This window comes from Terrapene carolina, unplaced genomic scaffold (genome assembly GCF_002925995.2).
Source record: "Terrapene carolina triunguis isolate 2854851 unplaced genomic scaffold, T_m_triunguis-2.0 Scaffold33911, whole genome shotgun sequence".
In the NCBI taxonomy this organism is placed as follows: domain Eukaryota; kingdom Metazoa; phylum Chordata; order Testudines; family Emydidae; genus Terrapene; species Terrapene triunguis.
Genome location: NW_020698262.1, coordinates 13829936 through 13842334, shown reverse-complemented (window position 1 = coordinate 13842334; position 12399 = coordinate 13829936). Strand labels below are relative to the sequence as shown.

General features: G+C 43.3%; 1 protein-coding gene across 1 annotated transcript in view; it reads left to right on the top strand.

Moving 5' to 3' along the window:
- The first annotated feature begins 1680 nt into the window (after positions 1–1680).
- The window catches only part of FANCA (FA complementation group A), a 56680-nt gene continuing 45961 nt past the window's right edge, over positions 1681–12399 (top strand). Inside the window, exons 1-6 of the mRNA XM_026663729.1 lie at positions 1681–1756; positions 4203–4312; positions 6070–6142; positions 7971–8113; positions 8927–9022; positions 11987–12060. Coding sequence (XP_026519514.1) covers positions 1702–1756; positions 4203–4312; positions 6070–6142; positions 7971–8113; positions 8927–9022; positions 11987–12060 — 551 coding nt within the window. The 5' untranslated portion in view covers positions 1681–1701. The remainder of the gene's footprint in view (positions 1757–4202; positions 4313–6069; positions 6143–7970; positions 8114–8926; positions 9023–11986; positions 12061–12399) is intronic.

Sequence of the window (12399 nt, the reverse complement as noted above, 5' to 3'; positions counted from 1 at the left end):
AAGAATAAAATGCCTCACAATCAATTCCTAACAGGCCATTTTCTCAATCCGTTTCTGTAAAAAGAAAAAAAGTTGTTGCTACATGTTAAATATCTCATGAATGTTAATTTACTTGGTATTTACTGCACTTGTGCTGCTGAGTGAATTATTACACATCACGCTGTATGTCCCTCTGTGGGATTGTATTGCTAACAGACACTTAACATAAACAAACAAAAAAACCCACTTTCAAATGGGATTTCTCCTGACCCCTGAAATGAAATTTCTATAAGCTTTCTGTTCCCAGAAAACCAAAGCACTGTGCAGTGGCAACCTTATCACCTCCTGACTGGGGAACTGAAGTGTTTGAGTCCTAGAATATAAGATTTTATTTCAAGAAGATGCAGGCTCCAGATTGTACCAGGGTAGAGACAGGTGGTGGGGCAAGCTCTGTGTAGCTTCAAAGCTTGTTTCTTTCACCAACGTCACCCACCTTGTCTCTCTTTCTGGGACCAACATGGCTACATCACCACTGAATCTCTATCGTGATTCAGTAAGAGAGCTACAATGAAACTATAATCTCTGCAGTTTCTGTGTCAAGTCAGGTACAATACAATAAATTCTGATGACCTGATTACCTGAGTAGTCTCACTGGCTTCAGACCCACAGAGCCAACCTGGGAAAATAAAACTAATCTCTGCCCAGAATATATTTATAAAGTAAAAGCAAAAAAACCCAAACAAAACTCCCAATTGCAGCTAGCCTGTAGGCTCGAACAGAAGCCTCAACTTTTAGGCTGGAAGAAGCTGCTGACTTAGCCCAGCACAAGTGTGGCATTTTCTTTCCTAGTGTATCTGTAGGCTAAATTCAATTTTCTCTTGACTGCATCTAGTCATGATGCCTTTGATAGGCAGATAATGCATAGTAGCCCCACTGACCTTACTGTCGGGCAGGCTCCCAATACCTAGCATGAATTCCCTTCTTCCTAGCTGGAGGCCATTGCTCTTCTTCCCCCAGCTGTCCAGCATGAATAATTCTGCCGCTTCCCTTCAGATGTTCTTTTCTCTAAAGCGTGTTCCTAGGGGCTGTCTGCACTCCCAAAGAATTCCCACTGAGGATCCCACCACAGGAGCCCAAGTAGAGATGAAACTCCAGTAGCTTCCAGCACTTTCCCCACCTTGTTAATTAAACCTGATGCTTTTAACCATCCTGCTAACCTGAATGTGCTTTGCCACTGGCTGCACTCGCCGCTAAGCTGTGTTTGGGGCTAGTTCAGATGTGCCTGGGGTAGTTTTCCTAGCACTGACAAAGCCAGCAGAGCCCACTCACATCCCCATCTTCAGACAGTTGCTAACACCTCACACCCAATCTCCTTTGTTTAGCCAAGCTACACCGGGCCCTGTGGGCCTGGTTCCTAAACTCCAACCCCACCACAAACGAGGAGTCTCTTCAAAAATGGCTGGAGTGGGGAGAAAGGATACCCAGGCTGTTGCCACTACCAAGATGGCGGACTCCATGTCAATTACTGCCTCTACCAAAATGGCGACCACGAAAAGTCAGTGGGCGGGGTCAGACGGAGCCCTTTAGCCAATGTCTGGTGACGATATCTGGGCGCCGTAGCCAATGGGAGCGCAGGGCGGGCTGGTCGGTTGTACAGTGGCGGTAGCCGGACCCGGCGCAGTCGCTGAGGAGAAGGCGGTTGCGGCGCTCGGCCTAGCGGGGATGGCCGCCAGCCCGAGCGGGCGGAGGGGGAGCCGGGCTCTCTCCGAGCTGCTGGGTAGGTGACCGCCAGGGGCTGCCCCGGTCGGCTCTGGCGGCGCCTCTCCCTGGCGGAGCGGGCGCCCGAGGGGACGTGCTCCGGGAGCGCCCGAGCCGGTGGCCCGCGGCAGCAGCTGCAGCCCCGCTCTGCAAAGCGCCGGGTCCCGAGGTGACCGCCCCCGGGGATGTGGGCGCGAATCGCTCAGCTCACACCCGGTTCCCGCGAGCAGTTGGGGTGGGCCCCCCCCCCGCGTGCTGCAAGCGCCGCAGGGCACGAGAGCGGGGTGCGCCTCTCCCCTCACCGCGGGGGGCGGTGCCACATTCCTACCTAGGGGGGTGATGCGGGGCCCCCCCGCCCCGCGCCCCCAGCTCGCGTCATGTGCTGCAAGAGCAACCGGGTGACGTGGAGCCGATTTGTGTCCCCTACTGTGGCTTTACCAGACTTGAAACCAAAGCTAGGGGAAAAGAACGGGAGTCCTTGTGGCACCTTAGAGACTAACACATTTATTAGAGCATAAGCTTTCGTGGGCTACAGCCCACTTCTTCGGATGCATATAGAGTGGAACATATATTGAGGAGATATATATACACACACACATACAGAGAGCATGAACAGGTGGGAGTTGTCTTACCAACTCTGAGAGGCCAATTAAGTAAGAGGAAAAAAACGTTTGAAGTGATAATCAAGATAGCTCAGTACAGACAGTTTGATAAGAAGTGTGAGAATACTTACAAGGGGAGATAGATTCAATGTTTGTAATGGCTCAGCCGTTCCCAGTCCTTATTCAATCCTAAATTGATTGTATCTAGTTTGCATATCAATTCCAGCTCAGCAGTCTCTCGTTGGAGTCTGTTTTACAACAGAAAAGCTTCAAAAACAGCCACCTGCAGTTCTGTAATTGAATGGCCAGACAGGTTAAAGTGTTCTCCCACTGGTTTTTGAGTATTATGATTCCTGATGTCAGATTCGTGTCCATTTATTCTTTTACGTAGAGACTGTCCGGTTTGGCCAATGTACATGGCAGAGGGCATTGCTGGCATATATCACATTGGTAGATGCGCAGGTGAACGAGCCCCTGATGGTATGGCTGATGTGATTAGGTCCTATGATGATGTCACTTGAATAGATATGTGGACAGAGTTGGCATCAGGCTTTGTTGCAAGGATAGGTTCCTGGGTCAGTGTTTTTGTTCAGTGATGTGTGGTTGCTGGTGAGTATTTGCTTCAGGTTGGGGGGTTGTCTGTAAGCGAGGACAGGTCTGTCTCCCAAGATCTGTGAGAGTGAGGGATCATCTTTCAGGATAGGTTGTAGATCTTTGATGATGCGCTGGAGAGGTTTTAGTTGGGGGCTGAAGGTGACAGCTAGTGGTGGTCTGTTATTTTCTTTGTTGGGCCTGTCTTGTAGGAGGTGACTTCTGGGTACTCGTCTGGCTCTGTCAATCTGTTTTTTCACTTCAGCAGGTGGGTATTGTAGTTTTAAGAATGCTTGATACAGATCTTGTAGGTGCTTGTCTCTGTCTGAGGGATTGGCGCAAATGCGGTTATGTCTTAGGGCTTGGCTGTAGACAATGGATCATGTGGTGTGTCCTGGATGGAAGCTGGAGGCATGTAGGTAAGTATAGTGGTCAGTAGGTTTCCGGTATAGGGTGGTATTTATGTGACCATCGCTTATTAGCACAGTAGTGTCCAGGAAATGGACCGCTTGAGTGGATTGATCTAGGCTGAGGTTGATGGTGGGATGGAAATTATTGAAATCATGGTGGAATTCCTCAAGGGCTTCTTTTCCATGGGTCCAGATGATGAAGATGTCAAGCTAGGTGGATGATGTTCCTCCTCCCATGTCCTCTGTGTTTGGAGATAACGCTGACTCTCCCTGCCTCTCAGATGTTGGTCACTTAGCTCCATCCTGTCTGAACTCTTTATCCCCCCTTACCTTGACTGTTACACCTCCCTCTTTTGTGGCCTTTGCCAGCCCCAGTTCCCCAGACTGTGCAGGATGCTGCTGCCCCCTTCTTCACACGTACCAAGCAGTGTAACCACATCACGCTCCCCTCTTTCAAGCATCTGTCCTGGTTCTTGATTCATTTTGAGATTCAATTCAAAGTAACCCTAAAGCTGTTAATTTCAGCCTTGCTATAGTTAGTGCAAATGGTGTTTTTGCAGCATGTGGAACAGCCTGTCTCATTTAAAAATAATCATCTTGTATTCTTTGTCTTTGTCTCTGTTTTGGCACAATTGGCAGTTTCTGTATAAAGTGATCTGGTCTGGATGAAGGAGAAGCCTTGGGGATCAGAAGGCAGACTTTGGCACAGCTGTGTGCAGCATTAGCCCACACTATGTCTGGCTCTTGCCAATGTCAAGCATTCCTTTTCATGAGCACAACATTCATGCAGTCTAGAAATAAAACAGCAGAAAACAGGCCATTACGTAAACCTTGAACTTACATTTTTAAAAAAATGTCTTAGCAGGAAGAGTCAAGAAACAGAAATGCACATTTGAAAGTGGACAGGAGCTTCAGAAGGCAGCTGTTCACCTTCTGAGTTGCCACCAGAACTTGAATGACCTCTTGCTGGAGGTAAGACAGCTGGCAGTTTTGAACTTACCAGTCATATCCTGGGTTTCCCTAGAACCCTGCTGAAGTTTGGTCTCCATACAAGTCTTTCTGATATAGGTCTAAGGTGCATGTCGTATAAGCAGAATATCTTCAGTAAGTGAACAAGTGGGAAACAGGTGTAAAAGAAAACTCAAAGACAAGTGGTTTTCCTTTTAGAAATGAGATTTACATTCATCTTACTTTATTACTGTGGCCTAAAAATGGGGTTAGGGTTATATAGAGTTAATTCAGATTTGAAATATGGTGGTAAATTACCATCCTCTTTGTTGGGATCAGAACTGGCTTTGTCTATTGCAGAGGTTCGCAAACTTTTTTCCTGAGCCCCTCCTTTGGAGATTCGTGTCCCATGTATGCTCACCTCTTTCTAAGAAGTGTGGTGGGAGAAGGGGTGCTTGGTACCTTTGGGGGAGGAGTGTCCTGCCCTCATGTGGAGGGAGGGGGTACTCACCAGGTTGCAGTTGAAGAAGACTTCTCGCCCTGCAGCGGTTGGGCAGTCTCAGCTGCTGGGACCCAGCTTCCTGCTTGTCTGGCTCCCATCCTGTTCAGAATAAACAAACAAGGCCATGTTGAAGAGACGGGGTCAGCAGGGGAGCCAAAGGCTGCACTCTGAGTACTGGGCCATGTACTGACACAGCCCCCTTCTGATCCTGGCCCTTGAGCATGGCACAGTCCACTTCCCTTGCACAGACTCCCTCTGGGAGAGGAAGTGGATATGCCCAGGGGCTGCGCTGAAGGGCCAGGGTCAGGAGGGGGCTCTGTCCAGCAGGGGGTCAGTCATCCCAGGGTGCAGCCTTTGGCTCCCTCCTTGCAGAGTCCCTGCTGGCCTATCTGGCAGAGGAGGGTAACTGCCCGTTGGTGGCTGCTGTGGCAGTGAGGGACCAAGACAGGTATGGAGCCTGGTCCCAGTAGTCAAGACCTCCTATACAGAGCCCAATCTACTTCCACTACCAGACAGAGCCCCATCCTGACCCGGTCTTTTAGTGTGGCTCGTTACTGATAATTCATCACTCCCTCCCCACCCCCAAGGGGGCACACCCCACACTTGGAAAGCCTCTGGTCTATAGTGAACAGAGTCAAAAGTTATTGGAGATTATCAGCTTTCTCTTAATAGCCACCCATGATTCCATAATGTGACTGTCTTTATACATGTGTGTGTGAGATACATACATGGACATCATGCCAAGTTTCTGACTCCTTGTGCATTATCTTGCACTTTCAGGCTGGAGAAAGCATTTGCTTTTGAGGACTTTTATAGGCAGACTAGGTACTTCCTATAATTTTTTTTTCTGGGATCTTTTTTTTTTCCTAAAGAATACTGTAGAATAATACCTTTTAAAAGGAAATGACTTTTTCTAGTTCCTAACATTTTTTGTCATGTTTTAGCAAATATATATGGCATAGTGGAAGGAGCTAGGACTAGGACTCAGGAAACTTGGGTTCTAGTCCTGCTCTGCCATGTACCTATTGGGTGACCTTGGGCAAGTTACTTTGCTGCCTCAGTTTCACCGTCTGTAAAATGGGGATACTGACCTCTGTAAAGTGCTTTGAGATCTACAGATGAAAAGTAGTATATAAGAGCTAGGTTGTATTATTTAATATTAGTTTTATTTCAGTTGCTTCAGGTTTCTAGAATGCTGCAGATGGAACATGCCATATAAAGGTAATATATTTATATACATGTACACACAGAGATTTAAAATACTTTATTTTGTTTCTAGGTGGAGAGTTCCAGTAAATCAACTGAACAGAGTGGTCCAGAGCCTCAAAATGCCTTTTCAGAATCATTTGTAGGTGAGCGTGAGTGAGGAAGTATCTGTCCAAGAGAGAGATGGAAATTAAGTTTGCCTGACACACTGAATTTCTACTTGTCATATGCCCTTAATTTCTTGTTCTCTCTATCAGTCTGCTAGTTTGTTCTCTGAAATAGATATATAGTTGCAAGTATATACTGAGCACAGTGGTTCTCTTTTGCATAGAATGAGGACAGCAACGAGCCACGTTTCCTATTGCTGGCCTAGCTTGTAAAGTCTTACAGGATAACTTTTGAACGCTACATCTAATTGGTTCCAAAATTTCAGGGAATGTTCTAGGCATCAAGGGTAGAAACCTATTGATTTTGGTGAAAATGGGACAGTCAGAACGGAGAAACAAATGAGGGATACATGCGTATGCATCATGATATGATTTTGAATTATGTGATCACTGTCACAATTCAAGGGCAACTGCACCAGTATTCCTCCTCCTTGGCCTTCCAAAGGCACCCACTCCTCAGGGCATAGTTTCGAAAGGCTGGGTTTTGCATAACCAGAGTTGGGGAATTTACATTCACCTCCCCCTATATATTCCCATGGAAAACTACTTAACACTTCTTGTTCCAGGAGTCTATTCTTGTCTGACACATTGTTCAATCGAGTCCCTTGAACCCCCAGGCCTCACATCTGCCACATTTCCCCCCCCCCCCCCCCAAGAGGTTACACAATCCTGTCCCACAATACATAAACAATTCATTTAATACACTGGACCCAAAAGATACTTAAACTTAATTCAATAAGATCTCCCAAGGATAATGCAGGAAACTGACGTATTTGTCACATACTATTTTTTTCCACAGACCCCCTGCCTTATTCAGTGCACAGGATGGATGGTGCTCAATTAATGAGCAGCTATTAAATATTTTGTTTTACCCTCATCGTTCAATGTATGGTCGTAGGCCTTATTTACTGCATACTATTCGAATCCTGCTGTGAGGATAGAATTACTAGCCTCAAGGGCTTTTTCTCTGGCACTCATCACTATAGTATCTGAGTGCTTCACAAACAACTAGTTATTTTTCACAATACCCCTGTGTAATAAGTATTATCCTATTTTACAGATGGGGAGCTAAGGCAGAGAGAGATTAAGATCAAAAGTATGAACTAATTTTGAGTGCCCAAATTTGAGAAACAGTGACTTTTCAGAGTACTTAGCATTATTTTGCACTTTATGTATTCAAGCACCTCTCCCATTGCCTTCATTTCCAATTGAGTGTGCTCGGCACTTCTGAATATCAGGTCCCAGATCTCAAAGTGGGCACCCAGGAAATGAGGTACACACAACTAGTGACCACCTCTGAAAATCTGATTTAAGGAGCCCCCCCAGAGGTCCAGTCTCAAAGTGGTTGAATCCTATGATTCCATCCTTGAAAGATATGAAGAAAGTCAGGCCTGTCAGTGGAGGGGTCCACTTGAGGGACAAAAACTGTTCTAGAGTATGGCTTGCCCTGTAACTCTGACAGTAGCCTTTCTTAAGTCTGTCAGATACTGACAGGTAAAGTCCCCTGGCTTCTGAATATTTTGGTTATTTTCAAAGTTTGTCCCTCAGAGAGACAAACGAGCTCTAATACTGTTAGTCAGCAAGCACTTGACAAACGAGAGATGATCACAACACCCCTTTGAGGTAGATGTTATTCTGTCCATTTTGTGGATGGGGGAAAATGAGGCAGGGAGGGAGATCAAGCGATTTACCCAAAGCCATAGATGGAGAGACAGTTAGCCAGGATTAAAACTCGGGAGTTGTTGGTTCCCAGTCTAGTGCTCAGCCCACAATCCTCTCACACTGTTAACTTTGCTTTGTGTTCTAGTCTCCATTCTGCAGGAGCAGGCCTCAAGGCTGGGAGTACCAATAGGAATCTTGTCAGCCAAAACTGCGGCTACAAACATTGACCAGATTTGCAAAACTTCCAGGGAGTCCAACCAAGCTGCACTGTTGAACTTGGAGCAGAGAGTAAGAGGAAAATCTTTTCTCTTATGCTCACAAAGATGAACATTGGGAGGGAAAAGGCATTAATGGTTATTTTTGTTTTTACACTTTGAGCCCACTCTGTCTGGCCTCCATAAATATATATGTAGTCCCCAAAAGATTTAAAAAAAAAATACAAAACCAGTAATGGAACTAGATAGCTGATGGTTCATATCTGTATGTTGTAACATCCTTAGAAATGGAGCATTCTTTTCCTAAACATGAAAGCTACTGAATTGACAGCCCTGGAAATGATATCCTCTGTTTATCCACAGAGATAGTACAGTGTGAGTAGTGGCTGAACAAGCTTCTTGTATATGACTTTTCTTTAGTATGTCCCAGTCCTTCCCAAGAGGGTTCATTTTATTGTGTCTATTGTTTAATTTTTAGCATCCTGCTTGCAGTTGTAGCTAATTATTGTGTTGATTTGTGTGTGTGGACACCAGAAGCTGTACTGAGACTATCAACTCACTTCACCAAGGTCACTGAACAGTCATCAGGTCCTGGTGGTATAGGGGTGACTCTCGCTTCTGATGCTTGAGTTCATGAATTCACATCGCTGCCCTGCCATCACTGGGTGAACAAAAATAGTTGAAAAGCTGCCATGTGACAGTGATTTCAGTCACTGCTGACGTGGGGTGCATTTGAACTCCTAACCCAAAGGTGAAAGGTTCAGTGTCTCCTCACCACTCAATCCCCTGAGCCATTCAGTCACTAAAATGTAACAAATAAGGAAAAACTGGAAAATATTTTTATAATTACATGTAATATTTACAGAGGGGACTTTTTCCATTCCAGAAGAAATTGTCTTGTTTGCTTCAAACTGTCAAGGATTTGTCGGTGCACAATGCCTTCTGTCGTTTGCTCTTCTGCCAAGAACTTTGGAAAATGCAGGTAAGACCTCTGAAGAGAAATGCTGGTCCTGCACACTGTAGGGACAGAACATTTAGATTATTTGGGTGCATATTAAACTCTCGTGTTATGTATCCCCTGAAAGCGAGGGGTAACTCTAAAATAGACTGTAGAAATCTAGTAATCTGATTTCCTCCTTCCAGTGCTGTTCATGGCCTACAGCAGCATGCTCAGGAGCTTATTGGTCCTACTTGTTGAAGGATGGTGGCCATCTTGAATTCCCCCGGGAGTCACCATGGCCTCTTTTTTTTTTTTTTTTTAAAGCATAATTCTGTCTTAAGGGGATGGAGCATTGATTTTCCATTAAAATATTTTAAAACTAAAATCTATTGAAGCTATGTGAATTAATCTAAAAGGGCCGTACATACTGGGGAAGGAAGCCAATAAGGATACCCTTCCTCCCCAAATATTAATGGCTGTTTGATAGTGCCTGCAACAGGTGAACAGGAGATGGCTTGCAAGGTAGGACAGTATTTTAAAAAACGATGGACATTTCTGGTGGGGGAGGACAAAAATTAGTAGACTTCCTGGTAAAGAGTTTAACTAAAAGCAATAGAAAATTCTTGGTCATGTATGTTATATTCTTAATAATGAGTCTTCCTGGGTGTTTGAAAGCACTTCACTTTCATTCTGCTTCCCAGTGCCTCTGAAGCATGCTGATATCTGGAATAGTAAATGCTCCTTTTCATATGCTATTGATTGTTTAATAACTGTTTGCATTATAGCTAGTGTGTTATGTAGTTTCCATTTTTTTAAGACTCCTGACTAGCTTCTGCATTCAACTCTTGCCATGAGGAAAAGGAGCATTAGCATTTAGCATTGGCTGACTGGCTTTTGGCATCAAAGAGTGGTAGTGATTGTAAGCTACTACCTGTCGTTCTGCTCTTTATGTGACTGCTAGTGTTTGTGAAAAATGCTAGATTGACAGCACTGGAGACTGAGATCTATTTTTCTACCAAAAATGTGCAACACAGACAGCAGCTTTGCAAGTTTCAATCCTTCTCTGTAGGGAAGGGTAATTTACTCTTAATGTCTGTCTACCTTTGGGTTTTATATTGACACTAGGGCTGTCAAGCGATTAAAAAAATTAATCGCGATTAATCGCTCGATTAAACAATAATAGAATACCATTGAAATATTTTTGGATGTTTTCTACATTTTCAAATATATTGATTTCAATTACAATACAGAATACAAAGTGTACAGTGCTCCTTTATATTTATTTTTGATTAAAAGTATTTGCACTGTAAAAAAACAAAAGAAATAGTATTTTCAGTTCACCTAATACAAAGTACTGTAGTGCAATCTCTTGATCATGAAAGTTGAACTTACAAATGTAGAATTATGTAAAAAGAAAAAAAAACTCATTCAAAAATAAAACAATGTAAAATTTTAGAGCCTGCAAGTCTACTCAGTCCTACTTCTGGTTCAGCCGATTGCTCAGACAAACAAGTTTGTTTACATATGCAGGAGATAATGCTGCCTGCTTCTTGTTTACAAGGTCACCTGAAAGCGAGAACAGGCATTCTCATGGCACTGTTGTAGCCAGCGTCACAAGATATTTACATGCCAGATGCGCTAAAGATTGATATGTCCCTTCATGCTTCAACCACCATTCCAGGGGACACGCGTCCATGCTGATGAGGGGTTCTGCTCAATAACCATCCAAAACAGCTTTCTTTTTTGGTGGTTTGGGTTCTGTAGTTTCCGCATCAGACTGTTGCTCTTTTAAGACTTCTGAGAGCATGCTCCACACCTCATGCCTCTCAGATTTTGGAAGGCACTTCAGATTCTTAAAACTTGGGTCGAGTGCTGTAGCTATTTTTAGAAATTTAACATCTTCTTTGCATTTTGTCAGATTTGCAGTAAAAGTGTTCTTAAAATGAACAAGATATTCTGAGTCATCAGCTGAGACTGCTATAACATGAAATATATGGCAGAATGCGGGTAAAATAGAGCAGGGGACATACAGTTCTCCCCCAAGGAGTTCAATTACAAATTTAATTAACTTATTTTTTTTAACGCGCGTCGTCAGCATGGAAGCATGTCCTCTGGAATGGTGGCCGAAGCATGAAGGGGCATACAAATGTTTAGCGTACCTGGCACGTAAATACCTTGCAATGCCAGCTACAAAAGTGCCATGAAAATGCCTGTTCTCGCTTTCTGGTAACATTGTAAATAAGAAGAGGGCAGCATTATCTCCTATAAATGTAAATAAACTTGTTTGTTTTAGCGCTTGGCTGAATAAGAAGTAGGACTGAGTGGACTTGTAGACTCTGAAGTTTTACATTGTTTTGTTTTTGAGTGCAGTTATGTAACAAAAATTCTACATTTGTAAGTTGCACTTGCACGACAAAGAGTGCACTATAGTACCTGTATGAGGTAAATTGAAAAATACTATTTCTTTTGTTTATAATTTTTACAGTGCAAATATTTATAATGAAAAATAATATACACTTTGATTTCAATTATAACACAGAATACAATATATATGAAAATGTAGAAAAACATCCAAAATATTTAATACATTTCAATTGGTATTCTATTGTCTAACAGTTCAATTAAAACTGTGATTAATCGCGATTAATTTTTGAGTTAATTCATGAGTTAACTACGATTAATTGACAGCCCTGGTTATTGCCAATCCATTGAGGTGTCCATTACCTCTTTAAAAGACATTTAATCAGGATTATTCCAGGGACGTAAAGTGACCTGAATTATTTATCGTTTTTTAATAAACATTTCAAAAGCGGGTAGGAGAGAATAGGTCTATGGTAACTTTTTTTTATTGGTATTTTATATATTACTGTTGTAATGATGAGCTCAGATTTTTCATACCCTTAATTTGACAAACCGTTTTTAATTTTCTCTTAATGTTTGCCACTGGAAAGTTTGCTATTGTAAATGTTACCCACTGTCATCTGACTGTAGCATTATTCCTCTTAGAATCCTCCCATGTTGGAAGTTGTGTGGCACCTGCACAGAGGCAACATTGTTAGCTTGGGAGAGCTGCTGGAGAGGTAAGCAGAGGTTTATACATTTGCAGATGTCTTTATTCTCTCAAAACATATAAAAACCTTATCTGGGATTAGTTGTTAGTGTCTTGGCCTAAAATTTGCTTCAGAAGTTCTTATTTGGCCATTAAAAAGTAAAATTGGTCTAGAACAGGGATCTTACTGAGCGCAAGCTGTGCACTTCTGTCTTTACAAGGCAGAGTATTACAACAGAGTTATACCTTAGAGAATAAATTTACCTCTACGCTATAAATTGATATAGGACAGAAACCTTGATGATAGGCTGAAGTTAGAAATTAAGATATACTGGAATGATTGTGCTTTCTGATAGACTTTCCATAGGTC